At 43.4% G+C, this 24,327-nt stretch overlaps 2 protein-coding genes across 2 annotated transcripts; one reads left to right on the top strand and one right to left on the bottom strand.

The window, feature by feature from the left end:
• Positions 1-2,201: 2,201 nt before the first annotated feature.
• On the bottom strand, positions 2,202-7,655 carry LOC142443473 (centrin-4). Its single transcript, XM_075544823.1, has 5 exons — positions 7,553-7,655; positions 5,093-5,239; positions 3,654-3,782; positions 2,925-3,062; positions 2,202-2,745 (listed from the first exon to the last, which is right to left on the bottom strand). Exons 1-5 carry the CDS (start codon positions 7,553-7,555, stop codon positions 2,656-2,658), a joined length of 507 nt encoding a protein of 168 aa, XP_075400938.1. The 5' UTR covers positions 7,556-7,655; the 3' UTR covers positions 2,202-2,655.
• A 203-nt stretch (positions 7,656-7,858) lies between these two features.
• On the top strand, positions 7,859-23,439 carry BBS12 (Bardet-Biedl syndrome 12). Its single transcript, XM_075543844.1, has 2 exons — positions 7,859-8,023; positions 14,559-23,439. Exon 2 carries the CDS (start codon positions 14,563-14,565, stop codon positions 16,693-16,695), a length of 2,133 nt encoding a protein of 710 aa, XP_075399959.1. The 5' UTR covers positions 7,859-8,023; positions 14,559-14,562; the 3' UTR covers positions 16,696-23,439.
• Positions 23,440-24,327: the final 888 nt, after the last annotated feature.

Raw genomic sequence — 24,327 nt, 5'->3', positions numbered from 1 at the left:
GTGCTTCGTTACATATTCATACAAGTTTTATATTTTAATCCTGTTAGTCTCTTAAAGTTTTCTTCTGAAGGCTCCTTGTAAAAATCCAATGGTATTTTCTTGTATTTGAGTGCCATTGTATCTGACAAACTGTAAATGCCTTTGAATTTTCTCTGTATCATCAGCAAATAAAAATTTATTTTCCGATCTTTTTCCCTTCTTCTGTTTTTTGCCGTGTTGCATCAGGCATCGGGTAGCACTAGAGTAAAATTAAATGTTCTTGTTCCTCATCTCAGAAAAAGAAAAACAAAGCCATTTTGCCATATTGAGATGAACTTTGCCGGAAGTTTTTAAGATGCCCTTACTTTATGGAAATTCTCCTATAGTATGCTATCAGTTGTGTAAAAATATTCTATATATTTGTGTCTATGTATCCACTATGAAGCCCTGGTGATGTAGTGCTTACATGTTGGGCCACAATGCCAATGGTCAGCAGTTCAGAACCACCAGCAGCTCCAAGGGACAAAGACTGGGCTTTCTATTTGAGTAAACAGTTAACACTCAGAAATGCACAGGAGGTCACTAAGAGTCAGCATGGACTCAATGGCAGTTGAGTATAAAGATCACTTTTCAACCTGTACCTGTGTATTTTTAAGTAAATTAATCCAACTGCCATTGAATCTATTTTGACTCACCGGGGCTCCCTGCTTTTCAGAGTCAAACTGTGTCCTATAGGGTGTTTTCAGTGACCATGACCTTTCAGAAAGCTCCTTGGGTGGGACAAATGGTTTGTACTTGACTACGAACCTAAAAGTTGGTGGTTCGAGACTGGTCTGGTCATCAAAGATTACAGCCAAGAAAACACCAGGGAGCAACCCTTTCTTCCAAGGTGCCCTAGCGTGGGTCATCCGCCAACCTAGCATGAGTAGCCTAGTGCTCAACCCTGCACACCACTCAGGGACTTCTTTAAGTATATCACACACTTCAAAATATCTTTTGACAATTTCAAGGCTAAAATTTTAGTTATGTTTAGTATTTTTTTTTAACTAGAAGACCAAACTCAGCCGTACAAAAACACCAGCCTCTCTGCAGGAAAAAGATGAGATTTTTCTAGCCCCAGTGGTTCCGCATCAGGCTGCCAACTGCAAGGTCAGTATTGGAAACCACCAGAGCGAGAAAGCCCAGGTAGGTGTTTTACTCTAGTGACAGCTGTGGAAACTCAACAGGGCCGTTCTACCCTGTGCAACAGGGTCACTATGGGTCTAGAAAGGGTTGCAGTCTCAGGGACTCACAAGGGCAGCTCTACTTGGCTGGATAGCAGTAAGTTTGGGATTTTGGATTCAAGAAAAGGTTACACAAATTAGAAAATATGGATATTTTGGAAATAAAGAATGTTCATAAGGATATTCCATCCTTCAAAAACAAAAAAACAACTCGTGGATAAAACAAAGACCTGCAGTGTTCATTTCAGTAGAGCCAAGATGTGCAGTGAAGCCTTTAAAGTGTCATTTTCCACCAGCCTTCTTGCTCCAAAGACACTTGCTTCAGAGTTGGGCTCTTTCTTGGAGAATTTAAGTTAAAATTATGAGAGCCATACAAGATGAGTGAGAAAATATCTATTTCATTATTCAGAAAGCTTTTATCTACATGCGAGCCATATAACGAGGCATAAGAGAACGGATTTAGATGCCATACTTCAGTTTATGTGGGAAATGAAGTAATTGTGAAACCTCTGTGAATTTTACTTTTCTCGTATGCCAGTCATACCTTCAACTTCCAACGTTATTCCAGCATTATTCGAGTCAACATGTAAAATGCTCAGCCCTGCCCTAACATAAAGAAGTCCCTGGTGCTTTGGGATAAGCATTGGGCTGTTAACTCCAAGATCAGTGGTTCAAACCCACCAGCCACTCTATAGGATAGATGAGGCTGTCTGCTTCTGTAAAGACTTACAGTATCCAAAACCTATGAGTCAGAATTGACTGGAAGCAGGTGGGTCTTAGTCTAAAGTGGAGAAAGATGGGGCTTTCTACTAACCTAAAGCGTTACAGTCTCAGAAACTCAGAGGCGGTTCTATCCTGCCCTATCGGGTCACTTTGAGTTGGCATCGACTAGTTGGCAGTGAATTGGGGTTTTTGGTTTTTCTCTTTGTTGGTCAACCTTATAGGGAAAGATAGATAATACGGTACTGCTTTGAATTGTTTTATAAGAAAACCAGTAAATAAGATAGTTGAGATTTTTATTTAATACTTCACCTGAATAACTGATTAAAAAGCAAATGCTCATCAGGCTTTTTAAAGTTGCATAAAAGGAAAATAATAGAGAATGTAATGATGTGTTTGCAAAATTTATTTGCATGTTGGGCCAAGTTCATTAAACTCTAAAAAACAAAAGTCCAAAGACTGGATCCTGGAGCTTTTAAAAAATGGCAGTTGAAATTAACACAGTCCTTAGAGTCCTCCTTAAAGGAAGTCATCCTGTTTCCATTGTTTCTTGAGACTATAGATTTAGCAAAGATAGACTGATAGAGACGTCACTTGACACATGGAATAGACATCAAAAGACCAATCTGTCATAATTAAACTAGTTGAAAATTAACATATTCAGATATCAAATTATGAAACTACATAACAAATACAAATTTGTTAACTTTCAAAGTGGAACAAAGAAACAGTATTAATAAAGAGTGGTCTTTTTCATCATTCTCAAAAATTCTTCCTCATTTATTTCTCCATCGCCATCACGATCAGCTTCATCAAGCATCTCCTGTAATATACAATGCACAGATAGGAAATTATTTAAAAGATCATATATTTAATATACAAATATTCAGTTACATGCTTAAAATCAAGTGTATTTACATCCGAGCACAGCTAAGGAAAGAATATTACTATAATAACTCACATTTATCGAGTTCCATGCAACCACAAGAAAGCAAAATTTACCTGAAGTTCATCGTCTGTCAAGTTTTCTCCTAGTTCCTTAGCAACCCTCTTGATGTTATTTAGTGTTATGCTTCCTGTATCATCATCATCAAATAATTTGAAAGCCTTTAATATTTCTTCTTTTTCATCTTTTTCACTCTTTAAGTAAACACACCAAAGAAACAGCTAAATACCATTCATCTTTATTGATTCTGCCAAGCTAGACTTACTAGATCTTTGCAATCTAGGACAGGAACATCACAGGTTGCAGTGAGTTTAATTCCTGTTGCTCTGATTTGCAACAATTGTTTTAACACCCTCACGTCTACCCTCACTGCATTTAAACTCGAGGTTGACTGGCATTACGGTCACGGGGTGGTCCAAAGACTGCATTCCTTATAGACTCCAGGAGCACAGATCCGCCACCAGAAATGTAAACTCCAAGCGAACAGGGTGCTTGCTGCTTCAGCACAAGCGCCGGATGAGGACCGGCACTCCATTTTTGCCAAATTCCAGCTTTCAAAATGATTGCCCGCTTTCTCCAAACTACCACTTACCTTCAGTATTTCCTAACCAAAGTCTCTTCTCCATACTGGAAGGTCTTCTCGTTAATCACTCTCATCTTTAATGCTGCTATTTCTATCTAACCCGCCATCATTCACAACCGGCTTTGGGAAATTTCTGCTTGCTCTAGACCCCAAAGGTAGGCTATTACCTATAGTTCTTTGAAAAGCAAAATCACTACTGTACCATTTTCACACTCATTATGGCCAAAAAGTCTTCAAAACCAATCGTGCCAGTTCCTTTTTTGTCAACATCAGCTATCATTTTTTTAATTTCTTCTTTCTTTGGTTCAAATCCTAAGGCCCGCATGGCAATCTGGAATAAGAAGCAAAGGCATTACCATATGGCATGATCTCATTCCTATCTTCGCAATTATCTCAGAAGGTCTAGTTACTCTCTCTTCCCCCTAGCTAGGCAACGCCTCGGAAGCCAGGTGGGCAGACCCGGGGGACAGTGCTGTCGAGCTGGAGAGGGAGCCCTGGTGGTGCGACAGTTTAGCCCAAACGGCCGCGGTTAGAACACACTGACTGTTCTGAAAGAGAGCAAGAGAGTGATGCAGCAGTCTGGTTCTGTTACGATTAACAGCCTAGCTGTCAAGGTAAACAAGCGGCCAACTAGCTGAGAAGCAGCAAACTCCACATGGAGTCCACCAGTCTCTGTGATTATGAGATATCGATGGGATCAGGTATCAAAGACCCAGAACAAAAATTCATACAACCAAAGGCCATCTGTAGACAATTGGACATCCCATTACACAAGGGTCACAAGGAAGAGACGAGTCAGTCAGGGCCCAGTATAGCACCAATGAAATATACAACTTTCCTCTAGTTCTTTAATGCTTCCATCCCCCCTCAACTATCATGGCCCCAATTTCACCTTACAAATCTGACTAGATGAGAGCAAGTACACAGGTACAGATAAGAGTTGGAAACACAGGGAATCCAGGACAGATAAATCCCTCAGGACCACTAAGGAGGGGAAGGGGAAGGTGGGGGGAGAAAGGGGGAACCGATCACAATGATCTATATATAACCTTCTCCCAGCGGGGCAGACAACAGAAAAGTAGCTGAAGGGAGATATCAGTATAAGACATGAAAAAATAATAATAACTTATAAATTATAAATTAAGGGTTCAGGGGGAGCGAGGGTGGGGGGGAATGAGGTGATACCAAGGGCTCAAACAGAAAGAAAATGTTTTTAAAATGATGATGGCAACATATGTACAAATGTGCTTGACACAATGGATGGATGGATGCATTGTAGTAAGAGCTGTATGCGCCCCCAATAAAATGATTAAAATAAAACAAACTAGGATACCCAAAGGTGTAGTTCTACTCTGTCTATGGGCACTGTTTGAGTTGGGAGTGATTCTACAGCAGTGGGTCGGGGTGAGTTTGGTATCACGTGTGTTTACTCCTGGACTTGGCCTTGTTTTTCTCATTTAAAAAACAAATTGCAAATGCTTAACAATTTCCAAGGCAAGTGTATGCAGAGAAGAGACCTTATATCAAGCTTTCATAAAGCTACTGTGAAATAAAATTTAAAGATTGCCACCAATAAATATGGCTTTAAAAAATATATATATGGCTTTTAAAATATTTTAGAATTAGAAGTCACTTGAGAACCTTCAATTCTTTCACATCTATGGTTCCAGATCCATCAACATCAAACAAATCAAAGGCTTCTTTAATTTCTTGCTTTTGGGTGTCATTCAATTCAACTTTTGCTGCTCTTTTCTTCCAATGCTCCGCACCTGGATGGTAGCTGGATGCCTGTAACAGAGACACATGGGGATGGAAGGGAAGCTACACCAGTGCAAGAGGAAAGAGAACCAGACCAATTTATGTCACACAAATTAGGCCAGCAAGCAAGCACATTCAAGTATCCTTTCTTATTAATGAATTTCAACAACGTCCCTTTCCTTGCCAACATGTGTTTATACTTATGTCTTCAGAGAAAATATTTGCACTTAGGTTTTTTCCTTAAAATTGAGTGATAAAATGGATGGAAGTCCAAGAAGGCAGCTGGAAAACCAAGGGCATGGTGTTTGGTGGGAACTTGGGATTTACTTGGTTACCCCTGGAAAGCCACTGCTTCAACACTTTCCCTTCATCTACACTTCCAAGTCTTACAACAAACTTTCTTATTTTGGAGGATATGCTTAGTTGGAACATGGTATCCTTTTGAAGTCCTAACAAAACATAAGTGGATTTATTTAATGATTACATTTTTACAGATGAGTGATTTCTGAAATTATTTTATTGGCTTTGGGGGTTTTAAACCCTATAGCCCCCAAAGTGAAAGACCTTATACAGAGGCTGATTTATGCCCTGTTGACAATGGAGTAAATGGTTTGCCAGTCACTAAATATTTAAATGAGGTTCAGTCTGTTGTTCTAAGTCTACAGGAGCACAAACCGTGTAAGCGATGCTCTTTAGAATCGAAAAGCAGCGTGTCCACTGCATGCGACTGGCTTCCCTGCTCTTAGGTGCCTTTTACTCAATTCCGCGTCATGGCAACCCTGTGGCAAACAGCAGCAGACACTGGCTGGTCCTGAGGCATCCTCACAGCTAAGACGTTTCAGTAACTGCTGCAGCCACTAGGCCAGTCCATCTCCTTGCTGGGCCTTGCTCATTTTTCACTGACCCTTTACTTTGCCACATCCTTTTCTTCTGATAAGCTTGTCCTAAGTCTTACCGTCTGCACTTCAAAGGAGCATTCTGGCCATATTTCTACAAAGACAGATTTGTTCGTTCTTCTGGAATTCTAGCGTACTTACAATATTCTTGACCAACAGCATAAGCCAAATGCATCGATTCTTCCCCTGTCATCCTTACTCACATTCCAGATTTGAAAGCTGGAATGTAAGATGATTGACAATACTATCTATGGCTTGGGTCAGGTGCAAGCCGATTCTTCAGTGACATCTTTGTTCTTCAACATTCTCAAGAGATGTTTGTGCAACAAGCTTACCCAATGCAATACACCCTTCCATTTCTTGACTGCTGCTTCTAGGAGTACTGACTGGACCGCCACGCAAAATGAAATCATTCACAACTTCAATCTTGCCTCCTTATCAATGATGTCTATTGGGCCAGTTGGAGGAACCATTGTTTTCTTCACATTGAGTTGTCATTCAGACTGAAGGCTGCAGTCTTTGATCTTCCTCAGCACGTGTTTCCGGTCCTCTTGGCTTTCAGCCAAGTGAGGCTGTGTTATGTCCATAATGGCAGGTGGTTAACAAGTCTTCCTCCAATCCTGATGCTTCATTCTTCATGATAATATTCCAATTTCTTGGATTATTTGTTTAAATAATTGGATTATCTGATTAAGTACGTATTCCTTTAAAAACCAAATCCAAACTCACTGTCAAGGAGTCAATGCTGATTCATAACGACACCCTATTGGCTTCCCCAGACTTTAACTGCTTATGGAGTAGAAAGGCCAGTCTTTCTCCAGCAGAGCTGTCGGTGGTCTCGAACTGCCGACCAAGCGCATCATACCCCAACCCTTACACCCTATACCACCAAAACCCCTGATAAACATTCCCTTAGGGATAATTAATAATAATTTAGAGAAGACATGATCTCCGTATTTTTCTTGATTCAATTTGGGCCAATCATTCTGGGAAATTACTTAAAAAATAAAACTCCTGAAAGATGAATCCTGATTCCTTTATAAATGCAGGTGAACTTCATCCAAGAAATGGGCCCCAAATCCTCTTTGCAAATGGTTTGCAAACGACGTCAGTCAGCGAGCACTAGGCTGAGGCACACCTTTCAAAGAAATGGAAAGGGGATCCACGACTGCCCTCCGACCGTCCGAAGCGGGGGCCAGCTCGCCAGCCTGACACAGACGAAACGACAGGGGAGAGGTTGGGAAATTTAACATCAGCGAACCGCGTTTCTCTCCCTGGACGCGCGGACAAAGTGCTTCTTGTTGGCAACTTACGGAGAGTTTAGTGAGGACGCCGGTGGATCACGAAACGGGGATGGATCACACAGCTCTTAGATTCAATTCAATCTCCGCTTGCCCTGGGAGAAACGTTAGCCCGTCGTAGCAATCCCTTAACGCCTCGCACTCACCATCACCCCAGCCAACGGCCCCGGCGCCGCCTCGAAGCACAGGGACGCGCGGCCCAACCGAACGCCCAGCGGCAAAGCCGGGCTGAGGCGGCGCCAACGGGTCTCCGGCCCCGCCCACCCAGGCCCCTTACTGATTGACAACCACCAGGTCTAATAGAAAAGAAGGAAGCAGGCTCTGGGGCCGGCCCCTCGGTCTGCTATCTACCAATCGCGTGACACGCCCGCCTTCACCAAGCGGAACTTTCCTTTCCGGCGTGGCCTTTCTGGTTGCCTAGCGACCAGGCCCCTCGACTTGGCCAGGCCTCGCACATGCGCAAACTGCGGCCGGGCAGGGTCTGCGGCGCCCCAACGGGGTGGGGAGAGGAGCGCGGCTGCTGACGCGGGGCTTCCCCCTCCATTACCGACAAAGGCTCGGGGAGACGTGGAGAGAAGAGGAGATCTCGTTGGCCTTTCTGACTTCTTCGAGCTGGGGTAAGGATTAGAACCCGCGGCCTGCTTGGTTTAGGGGAAGTGGCGCAGTCGTGTCTCTTGGGGCTGGTTTTAGTAGTGGCGAATGGGACTACCGTTTTTCCTGCACCCTGTCCTGGGCTGCTACTAACCGCAAGGTCCCAGGCAGAGTTGCAGCCCCAGAAACCCACAGGGGCGGTTCGACTCTGTCCTCTAAGGTCGCTGTGCGTCAGAATCAACTCTGTAGCAGGGAGGTTTTTTGGTTGGTTGGTTTTGTGGGGGCGGAGGGGGTGTGGTGTGTGTGTGTGTGTTTACTTTTGCTTGGTTGGTTGTGTGTGTGTGTGTGTGTGTGTGTGTGTGTGTGTTTACTTTTGCTTGGTTGGTTGTGTGTGTGTGTGTGTGTGTGTGTGTGTGTGTGTGTGTGTGTGTGTGTGTGTGGTGTTTACTTTTGGTTATCCTCCACCTTGCTTGGTGCTTGGGCAGGGATCTGGCAGGCGCCAATGGACCGGTTGCCATCAGTGGATTCTGACTGATGGTGCCCCCGTGTGTATCAGGAGTAGAACTGCTCTCCATTGGATTCTCCATCATTTCTTTGCGGGGCTTAGACCATCAGGCCTTCCTGGCACCTCTGGGTGCTCTTGACCTTCCAGCTGTTATTAACAGTTGACCGTTTAGCCATCGCACCACCTGAGGTCTCCTCTGGGAGCCGTAGTGGCATAGTGTTTACCCTTGGGCTGCCATTCCCGAGGCCAGCAGTTCAAAATCACCAACCGCTCCGTGAGAGAAAAATGGGGCGTTCTGTGCCTGTAAACAGTACAGTGTTAGAAACTCACAGTCCTGTATTGTCACTGGGAGTCGACGTCAATGGTAATGAGAAAGGCATAGTGGGCTTCTATTGATATTCTTTCCCAACACCCATATCCAAATGCACCCATGCTTCTGCCTTATTTATTCACTTTCCAGCTTTTACATGCATACACAGTGGTTGAACATACCATGGCTTAAGGAGCCCTGGTGTTGTCGTGTGCCCTGCGTTGGGCTACTACCCGCAAGGTCAGCAGTTTGAATTCACCAGTCACTCTGCAGAAGATGAAGCTTTCTAATCCCATAAAGGTTTGCACTCGGAAAATCCACAAGGACAGTTCTACCCTGTCCTGGAGGGTCACTGTGAGTCAGAATTGACTTGATAGCCGTGTTTGGTTGGTTGGTTGGTTGAACTCGAAGTGATTGGCCTAACGCAGAAGTCAGAGGTGTGAACCCAGAGGCTGATCCTGCAGGGAGAGAAGCTGCGTCCCTAGGGATTTCAGCCTAGAAAACCATATGAGACGGTGTCCTCTCTAAGTCTGAGTCAGCTGATCTTAAAGTATACTCATCATCTTGGAGGATAACTCTAGATATAGATTAACCTGTGATGTGGGCACTATCAGAGAAAATTTAAAAATCCAAGAGTTGTTTGCTTTGGGGCATTAGGAATTTTAAAAATTGTGATAAAATAATATGACTCAAAAAAAAAATAATATGACTCAAAAGTCATAAGGTTTTAGACTACAAAGGGAGGTTTATGCTATCCATAATCTTAGCTCCAGTATCCAAATAACAGGGAGCTGAAGACTCAGTGCAGGTGATTTTATTATAAGCAGCTTTGTCAGGTAAGAGGCATCTCTTATTCAAGTTATTTTTATTGAGGTAAATTCATTCGATGATAGGTTTTTTTTCTAATTATGTTAGATGGGGACTCTGAAATATTGCCTGGAATACAACCAGCTGTTCCGGAATTTTACTTTTGTTCTTGTTGTTTCATAATCTAATCAATAACCAAATCAATCCCCTTCCCTTCATTCCTCTTATAGATTTTCACCTAGATAATTGCATAAGCTTTTAACTTGACCTCCAGGCCTCCAATCTGGTGCTTGTCCCGTGAGTACTCTACATTGTTGTGTCCATAGCATACATTATTATTATTATCGTTAGCACAAGTCCAATTGACTCGCACTGACCCTACAGGAAAGAGTAGAACTGCCCCTGTGGATGTCCTAAACTACAAACCTTTGTGGGAGTAGGAAATTCGTCTTTCTCCTTCAGAGAAGCTGGTCATTTAGAACTGCTGACCTTAAGTTTCCTCAGGTTCAGATGTGGAATAACTTGCTGACCAAGGAGCAGTTCAATAACTTGCTGAACTGACACAGCTAGCAAACAGTAAAGTCGTAACCCAGGCTTAGAGAGTCCGAGTGCTCACACGCTGCATCAAGCTACATATATCTTAATCTAAGCATTTCACATCCTTACTTAAAGAAAAAAAAACAGAAACACTTCAGTGGTTCCCACTACAAGACAAAGTTTGAGCTCATTGGCTTGACACATGTCTTAAGGGGTTTGACTTTTTTCCTTCCTAAAGCTTCTCAACCTTCCTAAAGCTGAGATCCCTTAATACAATTCTTCATGTTGTAGTGACCCCCCCCCAACCATAAAATTGTTTTTGTTGCTACTTCCTAACTGTAATTTTGCTACTGTTATGAATTGGGCGACCCCTATGAAAGGGTTATTTGACCCCCAAAGGGGTTGTGACCCATAGGCTGCTCAAGAGCTTCAGTGTCCACTATTCCTCACTAAATTCTTTCTATTCCTATAAAACCAAACTGCTGTGTTACATCATCAGACTCAAAGCCAAACGCATTGCCATCAAGTCAATACCTACTCATGGAAACCCTATAGGACAGGTCAGAACTGCCCCTGTGATGTCCAAGACTGTAAACCTTTTCTTCCTCTTGTAGAGCACCTGGTGGTTTCAAACTGCAGACCTTGTGGGGAGCAGCCCGACTCGTGTTGCCACTGCACCATCATTACATAGTGCTGTCTTCATATGTATGTGCAAGTACTGTCACCCCTTCGCTGTACTGTCTTCAAAATCAGATCAAAGATTGCCTTCTTTTAGAAATGTACTGTCTGCATGTCCACTTTATCATGTTCCCTGTTACCATAGACTCCTGTGATGGTTAATGTAGGTGGCTAGGCCATGTCTTGGTATTTTGATAAAGATTGTGTAATCCTCCTCTATTTTGTGATTTGATGTGAGCAGCCAGTCCCCAGACAATTTCCTTGGAAATGTGGCCTACATCCCATTTATGTATATGGATGGCCTGGAAAAACTTGCTGTCTGCCCTACATTAGTCCTCTAAGTTAGTCTAACTCTTAACACTTTGGTTCAGGATGCAAGAAGCCTTCGCCCAGCTCCTTGATCTGCAGAGTTTGGATTACCTGCTCCCACAGCCCCATAAGCCAGCAGCCTGGCCTGATAATTTGGGGTTTGTCAACCCTTGGAATCACGTGAATCAGCCTGGCGGTGCAGGAGCCACATGGAGACCCACGCCAGCGCTGAGATGCTTCCACCACTACTGGATCCACAAGACTTTGCACCCACTGGCCCGTATCTTCCTGCATTCTGTGTCATTGCATGTGTTGCTTGAATCTGAAGAGGAACTTATAAACTGCCATCGGACGTATGGACTTATATCAGACTTATGGACTTGATCTGGACTGAGCTAGGATGTTTTCTCAATATACAATTACTCATTGACATAAAGTTCTCTCTTACACATTAGAAAAGGAAGGAAGGAAGAAAAAAGAAAGAGAGAAAGCAATCACGTGAATCAGGGGAAGCCTCCAGGCTACCACCTGAACCATTGATTTGGGACTGGCCAGCCTCCACAATTCTGTTAGGCAATTCTTTCAAATAAACTATGGATTTATATGCTCCACTGGTGGAGTGGAGTGCATTACTTGGATGACTCACCTGGCCATAATCGCTATAATTCCATACGTAAGGTGTATGGAAACTGAGCATCCCTTTGAGAATCGACATCAGATTTGCTGGCACAGTTTCCTCACATGGATTTCACAGATACAAGAAAAATATGAATAATTTATAGGAGAGTGGCCAGAGGAGATTGGGAAAGAACTAGCAGGACAGAGATGTTTTAATCAGAAATAGGATGAAGGTAGCGAACACTGATGGAGTTGACTCAGAGGTTCTAATGTAGCGCTATAGGAAGTTGCGTGAACCCATGGAAACTCCAGCTGGTCCCCCAGTGTTAAAGAGGCTGGAAGAATTTAATAATGGGCATTCCCACCCGGGACCAGTTGATGCAGAGGCTCAGCTAGTTGATGAATAAAGTAAATCAGGGTTTTAAATGTGCCATCTCAAAAGCAGGAATGGGAGCACACTTTATCATCAAGGAAGAAGAATCAGGTGTGGAGCACATTCTGTGGGCCCTGAGATCCCTGCAAGGTGAACCTCCTCAATCCAGGAGACAGAGCTGTGAGCAGCAGAGGAGGAGCAGCAGCAGCACTAAAAGCCCAAGATAGAGTAGTGGACTTCCGGACCCACAGAGCAATGAAAACTTAGTGCCTTCAGGTAATAGTCTTGCTTGCAGAATGGAATGCCACCAGGCTCTTTATTAAGGCATGGAGGTAGACATGGGAGGGAAGCTCAGAGAGAAAGCAAAGGAGCCATTGGTCCTGGAGGGTCTTGGGGGGAAGAAGGAGGTGAGGAGAAGGGTGTGGTGAGCAGACCTGCACCGTGGCCTGAGGGACAACTAGGGAATTGAAACCAGCATCTAGGAGGGTGTAGACATCCTCTGAGTATTACAGCAACACCAATCTGAGAGGAAGTACTAAGAGGTAAAAGGGGGAAAGTGATGGTGGGGCAGAAGGCAAAAAGAAACAGAGGTAAGCTCTAGGAAGCAAAGCTCTAGATAGAGGTATTAACAGAGGTGTGTACTTATCTAAATACATTAATCCCTAAAAATAGAGGTACTGGCCTATGTACATATATTTATAAGGCAATACACTGAGGCTGCAGACAGGCCTTGGGCCTCACTTCATACCCTCCCCAGTACAAGAACACTTTGTATTTGTAATACAAGAACACTTTGTATAAACAGAATGGCATTTTGTGATACTTACTCCACCCCCCCTCCCACCCCCACACACATGATTGCTGAAGACAAGGATGTGTGCCTGGCAGATGTGAAGACACAGGATGGTGCCTGGCTATTAAAAGATACAGTGCCTGGGGTCTTAAAGGCTTGAAGTTAAAAAGGGGGCTATCCAACAGTGAAGCAACAAGCCCACATGGAAAAAGCACACCAGCCGGTGAGATCACGAGGTGTCATCAGGACCAGGCAACGGGCATTAGAAGTTTCATAACAAAAAACTAACAAAAATGCATTGGTGAGAAGGGGGTAGGAGTGGAGACCCAAGGTCCATCTGTGGACAATGGAACATCCCCCCACAGAGGGGTCACAGGGAGGGGATGAGTCAGTCAGGGTGCACTAGAGCACTGATGGAGCACACAATATTCCTCTGATCCCTTGAGGCCTCCTCACCCCCCAGATCATGACCCCAGTGCTATGTCCCACTCTGGACTAGACGGGAGCATGTACATAGGTGTAGGCAAGAGATAAAGCTCCCGACACACAGAACCCAAGAACAGGAATGGGAGTAGTGATACCAAAAGGGTAGTGGGAAGGGGGTACAGATCGCAATGTTTGGCACATAACTACATACGCCCATCTAGGGGGAATAACAATAGAAACCAGAGGGGAAGGGAGACGGCAGTCAGTGTGAAATAGGAAAATAATAACAATCTATAATCTATCAAGAAGCCACGAGGGTGAGGGGGGAGAGAGAGAAAAAGAGCTGATCGCAAGGGCTTAATAGAAAGTAAATATCTAGAAAATAATGATGCCAATATATGTACTAATATGTTAGATACGATTGATGTATGGATTGTAACCAGAGTTGTAAGAGCCGCCAATAAAATGATCTTTAAAAAATGGACCACAGTATATTAACAATCATGGAAAAAATTAAGGCATCTAGGTTTACTTATGCATAAAGCTAAAGTGTAGCAACTTCAGGCTGAAGTTTGTGTGGAATGGAGTCCCCTTTGGGACTAAAATGCTTTGTAACACTTGCTCAAGCAGGGGACGAGGCCAAAGGTCTACGTGGCTGAGAGGCCCAGGACCAGAGAATGGTGTGCAGGCAGGCATGATTGAGAAGAAGAGGCTCATCTGACAGGAAGAACTGTATGCTGAGCATTTCTAATCATGAATTAAGGTCCCTAATAAACCCATAATTGAGAGTTTGGCCTGTGAGTTGTGTGTGACTACTGTAATGAATTATTGAACCCAGCCAAGAGTGCTGTTGGAGGGTGGGGGCATGTCCCACCTCCACCAAATAGGAATTGACCTTGAGCTGATGTTGAATTTTATTCTCCTTCACCCTGGCAGCATCAGAGGAGGGCAGATGTCACCTCCTTGCTATTCTTACAACTGGTTTTGCTCCTTTAGACAACCTACTAAGATGGTGTTCCTCCCCTGTACTCCCATACCTTTACATTAATACTGTATATCATATTGTGGCACTGGTCATTCTTAATAGAAATTAAATATGCCAGAAACCACCCACTATCAGGTACTATATTTTTTTCCTTCTGTGTAGCATCTGTAACCATAAAGTACACTAAATAGCAAGGGTTTTTGTTTTTGATTGTTTGCAGATTCATGGTGATGGCTTGCAGGGTCCTAAACAAAAGAAGGCACATGGGACTCCAACAGCTGGCGTCATTGGCAGAAACAGGAAGAACGTTCCTAGGCCCGGTAAAAGCATCCAAATTTATTATAGATCAAGAGTCTCATGAAAGTGTGTTAGTCAGCTCGCTAGTAAGACTTCTTGAGAATTTGGATTTAACTAGTGCAGTGGGCCAGCTTCTCAACGAAGCAGTCCTGGCCCAGCATAACACATACAGAACTGGAACCAATACGCTCTTGTTTTTGGTTGGTGCCTGGAGCAGTGCTGCCGAAGAATGCCTTCACCTGGGGGTCCCGATTCCAATCATCATGTCAGTGATGTCAGAAGGCTTGAACTCCTGCATTGAGGAGGCAGTTTCCCTCCAAGTGCCTGTCCATAACCTGTTTCCCCACATGGACAATACAAATCCATCTTCTGGACTTGAAGCCTTCAGTGCCACTTTGGGCCCTTTTCTACAGACCCCTTCAGAGCCTGATTTGACTCAGGAAGAGCCTGAACTCAAAGACGACTCGCACCCAAGGAGCATATGCAAGCTCTCTGGGAAACCTCTTATGTCACATGACCTCTTCAGACCGCAGGATAGAGCTGAAGCAGAGAAAATCGAATCTCTGAAAACTCTGATCAACAGGCCACTTCCAGGCACCTGCTGCAGAAAGTCAGTACTAATCCACAGTCGGCATTTTAATAGCATGGATAAAAATCGATTGGAAGGCAAACCCAGTGGATTTCTAGAACCACCCAGAGCAGCTGGTTCCACAACGGCCACTTGTAATGGTTTGACAGAGTTGGCAGCAGGCCTGAGTCACGGAGATCCCGGCAGCATGGAATTAGTAGAAGCAGCACTACGGCTGCAGTACCAAAATGCATGTGTGCAGCGAGGGGACTGCCCCGTGCCATTTAGGTTTGACACCTCAAGAATCTTCACTTGCTGTGTGCCCGGTTTACCCGAAACGTTGACTTGTGTCTGCCCGGGGTATGCCACGCTTGTATCCACAGCTCACGCTGCTCTCATCCAGGAATTGCAGAACCAGCCCATGCGAGTAGTTCTCATTCAAGGCGACCTGACAGAGAAGTATCGCCACCCGGGGTTCAATAAGCCTTCAAATATTAAAACAGTATTGGAAAGCATGAAGGTTAGCCAAGCCAGCACAGAAGAGCTGTGGGAAAATCAGATATTACAAATACTGACCCGGTTCAATGTTCAACTGGTCCTGGCACAAGGAAATGCATCTGAACGCCTAACTGAAAAATGCATGGACAGTAAGCGGTTGGTCATTGGGTCCGTGAGTGGTCATGTGCTGCAGGCTTTTGCAGAGGCCACAGGAGCAGTGCAGGTGGCCTACGTTACACAAGTGAATGAAGACTGTGTGGGCACTGGAGTCTGTGTGACCTTCTGGAGAAGAATTCCCTTGGATGTGATGGATAAGAAAGACAGAACAGCAATCCTGTTTAGCAGCGAAGGCATTAATTTGGTTTCAGCCGTGCTCACTGGCCCAGTCATTGCACAGATGCAAGCCAAAGAAGATAGATTCTGGACGTGTGCCCATCGTCTGTATGCTGCGCTGAAAGATCAAAAGGTCCTCCTGGGAGGGGGTGCCGTTGAACTTTTGTGTCTTAGTCGTCTTCGAATTATTGAAGAAAACTCTCCAAAAAAAGGAAGCGAAGCCTCTTCAAGGTGGCTTCATAATAATTCCTCTTGGCTGGCCTCGTCTCTTGCACAGTACAGAACAACTGTGATTAAATGCATGGCCACTGGATGGCGCAAATACCTTTCAACTCTCCTCCGGAACACTGCCAATTACTCATCAGAATCTGAAGCCAACACTTTCATTCACCATCATCTACAAAACGCTGTAGACTCTGGCTCTCCCTCATCTTACATCTTGAATGCATACAGGGAACTGAATAGTATTTTCAATTCATACATTTCAAATAAATTGGAACAGAGTCCCAAAGTGTATGATGTCATTACACCAAAGATGGAGGCGTGGCGCCGAGCATTGGATTTGACACTGTTGGTACTCCAGACAGACAGTGAAATTATTACAGGACTTGGAGATACACACATACATCCACAGGACTCAGAAGGCTTTTTATTTTTGTAATGCTTTTTATTTTTATTTATTTTGTTTTTTATTTTTGTAATATTTTTGTAATGTAATGAAATCTTTGGAAATTGATCTTTTGTAAAATGTCATGGTAGTAAAAATTTAATAATAGCCTAGTCATACTATCTAAAATGTTATATTACCAGAAAGAAACTTATGTCAATAACTTTGGGCTCTAAAGCCTACCTTACTTACAAACTTCACAAGTTAGCCTATTACTGTTACTTGAGATGTTGTGGAAGCCATGACCAAGGAATTACTCGCAGCAAAAGCCAGAGCCGTCATTCCATATTTGTTTTTGTCAGTTCCCTATTATCTTGAATTCCAACAGGTAATGAAAGGGGTTGTTGATTGAAAGCCTGCATACATAATGCATCTGTGTTAGTCTGGGTTGACTAGAGAAACAAATTCATAGACACTCATGTATAGAAAGAGCTTTAGATACAAGAGCAATCGAATATTGAGGAAACAGCTCAGTCCAGATCAAGTCCATAAGTCCGATAACAATCTATAAATTCCTCTTCAGACTCAAGAAACACATACAATGACGTTGAATGCACAAAGATCACAGGCCAGTGGGTGGAAAGTCTTGTGGATCCAGTGGTGGTGTAAGCATCTCAGCACTGGCAGGGGTCTCCATGTGGCTCTTTCAGTTTCCGGGCTCTAGCATAGCTCCATGTGTCTTCTCAACAAGAATGTCTTGCAGGGATTGTGTCTGTGTCCTCCCTCCAGCGAGCTATTTATCTCCTTAGCACCTCCAAATGAATTCTTCAAACTGTGACCTGATTGACAGGCTAACTCCCACCCCTTCACTCTTAAGTCTCAAACTGACGACAGATTATGCAACTACCGCATTACAGATGAGGACTACTGAGCTTGGAATCCACCACTTTTATAGAAGACAGGGAGCCCTAATGACATAGTGGTGACATGTTAGGCTGTGATCCTCAAGGTTGGCGGTTTGAAACCACCAGCCCCTCCCAGATACTGGACTTTCTACTCCTGTAAAGAGTTCACAGTCTCAGAAACTCAGGGGAAGTTCTCCCCTGTTCTATAGGGTCGCTATGAGTTGGTATTGATTCACTGGCATTGAGTTGTATAGCAAGCAGAAGTATTCCTTTTTGCCCAACTAGAGTTGTCACCACTTTCCTCAGCATTGACCACTGAAAACAACACAGATTTGAACTAGGTAAAGATCAGCCTGGGCCTTCTATGCTTGGCATGCCCAAAGATTTAGGGATCTCAGAGACCTTCATGATAGTCTCTTCCAACAATCTACCCAACAAACTGATACTTTCTTGGTTGAACATTAGTCTTCACATGAGCAGACCACTCCATTAGGCCATTCTGACTAACCGACCAATAGAAGTTGTTTCATCACAGTCAAGTCCGTTCCATTGGCCCCCTAAAACAGCTAATTAAGTCAATTATCAGCAGGTGTCTGAGCAGCATGATGAAGGTAATCTGCAGTGTGGTTCTGCACTTAGATTCTATAGGGTCCTAGTCAACTGTGATTAAGCCCCACGGTCTTTTTATTACACAACCAAGATGAAACTTAAGGCCGATTTATTTTCCATTGTGACTGTTACCCCTAATAAGCATTTGTGCCCGGGATCAGCAGTCAGTTTACTACAAATTAGAAAAAGGCGTTTGTTTATTTTAAAGGTGACATCAGTGAGGAGTCCCACAGCAACACAAGCTCTCCTGTTGGAGTCCCATTTGAAATCAGAATACCGTATTTACTCCAATATAAGCCGAATCAAATATCAGCCAAGGCACAATTTTACCACAAAACCTGCATTAAAAATGTCCTGAAAAACTCGGCTTATACACAAGTATATACAGTACATCTATTTTTTACTTTGGAATTCATACCTTGGTAGGATCACATACAGATATTTTACATTAACTCAGGTTTTATGCAATTGTTGACTATTAGCAAGCATGAAAAAACAAAGTTTCCTCAAGTCTCAAGACAATCTGAGAGTATATCTGTTGACTAACCAGCAGCAGGAATTAGCTTTTGACCACTAACGGATGAAGCAAAAAAGAGAAGCATTTATTATGGTTTCGATGTAATCTCTGATGTCTTAATGAATCTCAGAGTTATCTGGCCCTGTCAGGAGACATGCCCATCCAAAATACTTGCCTCCGAGCAATGCAGAAAGTTCTAAAAATTCCAAACTGACAGGTTGGGCACAGGGAGAAAAAACATGGTCTAGATTAGACTGCATGCAGTAAGGAAAAATAGGGCATGCCTTCAGCTAGTTACAGTTAGGTTAGGTTGCCCAACTTAGACAATGGTACTAATCCTGCGTGTCACTGCCCAAAATGGCGGGCGATAGGCCAAAGAAGCAACCACCATTCTCAATAAAGGGATAGCCCATGCTCTTTTCCTCACATGCAAGCACCCAAACCTGAGATTCCCAAGTAACTCTTGCTGAACCTGATTTAAGATCTCTGGTTGCATGGGTAGTACCACTGAGCGATAAAATTGCTTAATGGTGATCTAAATGAGGTGACCTGGGTACCCTGAAGTTTGGGTGCTTGCATGTGAAGAAAATAGGCATGCAGCTTCTCAAGAGAAAGTGAGGCTGTCTGCTCCCCTAAAGATGTGAAGTATTGGAAACCTAAGAGGCAGTTCTCTGTCCTTAAGGTGACCGTGAGTCAGAATTGACTCGATGGCAGTGAGCCGAGCTCTTAATTGTAGCCTCAATTGTTAGTCACGGCTTAAACCTAGACATTCAAGTACTCAGAGAAGATGATCAATCATATTAGAACAAGGGCGTACTGGTCCACGTATTTGTGCATGCTCTTATCTGGGAGCCTCACTAAGCTTAATGTATCAGTGTAGTGCCTCCTTTTTGGTTATGGGGAAACCAGAGATGGGAGTTGTTTGCTGGAAGATTGGGTGCTCCAAGTCTGTCCAAAACAGCCTTAAGAAACTGCTTGGTAAGTAGGGCCCTATTTTGTTGGCTTTGTTTTGTTTATCTGGCATCTCTGCTGGTAGAAGTGTGATAACATTACAGTCAAGGCTACTGAGACTGAGACATGACCACCAATTCATCTATCTACTGAAACTGGGACATCAAGAGAGCACAGCACATTCTACCCTGAACCGCCCACCTGTAGCAGATGGCAGGGAGTTCATCTCATTTGTCAACACGTAATAATGTCCATCGTGGGAGAATGTCTTGAACCTCTGTGAGCATTTGTAAACATATAGCACATTAATGCTAGTCATCTATGAGGGCCTCATCCACCCTTCGGGTTTTCTCTTTCTTCACTGCCAAGTTTTGCTCCAACCCAATGGTTGAATTTTTACCCTTGTGGAGCAAGAAGAGTAACACCTACACATTAGGGGATAAAGCAGTTTGGTAAAAATTTCTGTATATGCTCTAGTATAAGTCGACCCGAATATCCTCCAAGGCACTTAATTTTAACCACAAAAACGGCATTTAAAATGTACCGGAAAACTCAGCTTACACTCAGGTATACACAGTATGTTACCTCCCTAACTGGGAACACAGAAAGGCACGGGTAGTTGAATGAGGTATTTTAAGGAGGTTTTGTTTCTTGTTTTACCAGGTTGGTGCCAACTTCTCCCCTATGCCCATCCCAGTGACCAAAGAACATCCAGGTTCAGGATCTTTCTCTGTATACATACACACACACAGCACTACAGTACTACAACTCAGTGCCGTCGAACAGCGTAAATTCTGAACTCTGTAAGTGGAAGATGAGCATAGTAGTTGGGCTGCTAACCACAAGTTCCATAGTTTGAAACCACCAGGCGCTCCACAGGTGAAAGTAGGGGCTGGTGGGTTTGAACCACACACAGACTCTGAGTTTATCCCTTCAGTGTTTCCTCACCAGTCCAACTGGGGTGCAGGAAGAATATATTAGAATTTCTACTTTTAAGAGATATCTCATTCTGTAATTTAATTTTTTTCTTAAAGTCATATAATTTACACACTGTGATTGGTAGGATGTGTGTGTGAGACAGAGAGAGAGTATAATTTGTGGAATTTTAGCTTTATATGGGATCCAAAAAGGTTGTGGAAAAATTTGATTCTCTTCATTCAATTTTCCCAAAGTTTTGGAAACCTCTCATATTTAATTTATAAATATGTTATATCTTGGGGCACATGCTCAAAAAAGTTAGAAGATAGCTTCTCTCCAGTCTTTCTAGTATGTGGCAGAATAGGAGGTCTTGTTTCGATAGAGTAGAAAGTGGTCTGGAGTAGACACTCAATAAAAAGTGAAAATCAAATGAATTTTAATTAACTGACAAATGAAATACTGATCTTGAAGATGTAACAGATGTTAGTGAAATCCCTTCAAAAGATATGAGACACATTTTTCAATAGTTTTATTGTCACATAATTCACAAATCATAGAATTCAATAGTTCAATCACATCAAGAAGTATTGAACAATCATCACCCTACTCAGTTTTAAAACATTTTCTTTATTCTTGTACTCATCTTTATTAGCTCCCCATTTCTCCCCAACCTCCTCTACAAACCCCCAAAGAACCATTAATCCATTTACTGTCTCTATAGATTTACCTATCCTAGATCTCACATGCAGAGAAACATTGAAAACAATCTAAGAAGAAGAATAAATAAAACCGCAATCAAAAAGAAAGCAGAAAATGCTGAAAATTAAAATACCTATATACTTGAGTATAAGCCAACCTGAATATCAGCAAAGGCACCTAATTTTACTACAAAAAACTGCATTAAAATGTGCTGGATAATTTATAGATTATTATTTTGTCATATCTTGCCTTGTCTGATGTCTCTCTTCACCCACTTTTCTGTTGTCTGTCTCCCAGGGAGGAGGTCACATATAGATCCTTGTAATAGGGTCTCCCTTTCCAACCCACCCTCCTTCTACCTCCCAGTATCGCCACTCACACCACTGGTCCTGAAGGGATCATCCGCCTTGCATTCCCTGTGTTTGCCCTGGATTCCCTGTATTTCTGGTTCCTATCCTCAGGTCTAGCCAGACTTTCAAGGTAGAATTGGGATCATGATTGGTGGGGGGGTTAGGGGGGAGAGGGAGGAAGCATTTAGGAACTAGAGGAAAGTTGTATTTTTCATCTTTGCTACATCGCACCCTGTCTGGCTCATCTCCTTCCTGAGACCCCTCTGCAAGGGGATCTCCAGTGACCTACAAATGGGCTTTGGGTTTCTACTCTGCATTCCCACCCTCATTCACAATGGTAAGATTTTTTGTTCTGATGATGCCTAATACCTGATCCCTTCGACACCTCGTGATCGCACAGGCTGGTGTGCTTCTTCCATGTGGGCTTTGTTGCTTCTGAGCTAGATGGCCGCCTGTTTACCTTCAAGCCTTTAATACCCCAGACACTATATCTTTTGATAGCCGGGCACCACCAGCTTTCTTCACATTTGCTTATGCACAATTTGCCTTCAGCAATCATATCATGGAGGTGTGCACACAATGATAAGAGTTTTAGTTCTTTGATGCCTGATAACTGATCCCTTCGGCACCTCGTGATCACACAGGCTGGTGTGCTTCTTCCATGTGGACTTTGTTGCTTCTGAGCTAGATGGCCGCTTGTTTACCTTCAAGCCTTTAAGACCCCAGATGCTATATCTTTTGATAACCAGAAGGGAGGGGGGAGCGGGGAGGGAGGGGAAAAAATGAGGACCTGATGCCAGGGGCTTAAGTGGAGAGGAGATGTTTTGGGAATGATGAGGGCAATGAATGTACAAATGTGCTTTACACAATTGATGTATGAATGGATTGTGATAAGAATTGCATGAGCCCCTCATAGAATGATTTTTTTTTTATGTGCTGGAAAAACTCAGCTTATACGTGAGTATATACGGTAAATTTAAATGGATCGTAAGGAGTTCGAATGGGTGCTACATTTTTACCCTGCAACAATCCACTTTTCCAATACCTTCTGCATGTTAGCAAGGGTATTCACATATCTGTTCCATGGTCAGAGGAGATTCTTAATCCATGACAGAGGATTTTCATGTGTTTCCCCTTCACTTTTTTTTAACTAAGCTTTACAGTGAATCTAAGGGGAGGTCAAGTGACAAGACATTATATTTTGTCCCAGCTGCATGTGCCATCAGCGACGTTACGGTGCTCTCCATCTTCCAGCAGGGCTAGGCACCCCCTCCGCCATGGTCAGGGCATTCATCAGAGCCTCAGGCCAGGTGTCCGCCCTGCACACGAGCTTGGCCTCCACCGTCAGTCGCTGCTTTCTAAGCTCTGCCAATTCCCTCTTTTGGATGTGGGTTATATTATTCACAGTCACACAGTATGAAATACTTCTCAATAAACTAGTCTACAAAATATAGTCCTTGGCCATTTTGAATGAGTTTTCATCTGTGACCACTGAATAAAATGTTTTTTTCGTGTAGTTAGACAGCTTAGGTATTTATGTAGAACAGAGAACTTATCAACTGTTTTAAATTGACTGCTGGGATAGCAAAGTCCTCCCTTCGCCAGCAGTAGGTAGGCATGCCATGTTACCTGTGTTCATTATCCGTGACCTCACTTCACGGTTCCTAGTTTATGTTCTCCAAGCTCTTATTTTGAAATTGATTTTATCCTTGGTCAATTACGTTGCATGTTTTGGCACCTCCTTCTTCTTAAGTACTTTTATTTACCTCTTCCTAGACAGGCCCCATTGTTACCTCTTTTTGGCCAAATAAAGTTAACTATGACTTGCCTTTTCCTCTCCTCATTTCCATCAAGGCTTTTTGAACACAGTCATCCATTAGTTATTTCCATTGTGCTTTAAGAACACTTTTAGAGAAAACTCCTGTGTGTTTTTTCCTGCCCCCCCGCCCCCCGAGAGATAATGTTAGGTAGCTAGCATCAGGAATGGGAAAGTCCATTAACGCATGCCCAGGAGAGCCAGCATAGGACAAAGCTGGATTTTCCCGCTGGTGGGCTCGGATGGGCGTTACAGCTGGAGCAGCCCACCTGGGCCAGGTGATTGCAATTCAGTCAATGGGATCTACCTGGGGTCGTTCACCACGCCTCCTCCGGGAACCCTTGAAAAGGCAGGGACCAGAAGGGAGAGGTCTGGTCTGGTCTGGTCGTCTTCGTGGGAGGAGAGAGATCCTTGCGTGACCCAGAGCAGTCTCTGCCAGGCCGCATGGTCAAAGGAATCCTATGGGTGCCACGTAAAACCTGAAACTTTTTTTAACTCTTATTAAATTCACTTGGATCACGAGCCCGGCTTCGGCGTGAAATCTTTCTCGCACGGAGCCAAGGACCGAGGCTGAAATTTAGCCTGGAGAGAGAGATCTTATAATAACAGTTATTAATATTTGGAGTTTAGTTTTCCAAGGCTCCTTCTATGTGATGTGATTTTGTTCCATGTTACCAAATCAAAAGTAGGAGTAAACGGAACACACACTGCATTGTAATCTATTTCTGCTGAGTAATATGCTGAGAACATCTTCCCAATAACATTAAATAGAGTTAAAAGAAGTCCAGCACACTAGGCTGCTGTCATTTACTCCACATCCTGTCAGACATTTGGACCAGTTCTAGCTTAGGAGGAGATACAAACAAGGCTATCTGTCATAAATGTATTTGTAGCCCAGTGTCTTCTTTTAATCATGAGTAT

This window comes from Tenrec ecaudatus, chromosome 3 (assembly GCF_050624435.1).
Source record: "Tenrec ecaudatus isolate mTenEca1 chromosome 3, mTenEca1.hap1, whole genome shotgun sequence".
NCBI lineage: Eukaryota > Metazoa > Chordata > Mammalia > Afrosoricida > Tenrecidae > Tenrec > Tenrec ecaudatus.
Note: the sequence above shows the minus strand (reverse complement) of the source record. Positions and strands in the feature narration are given on the sequence as shown.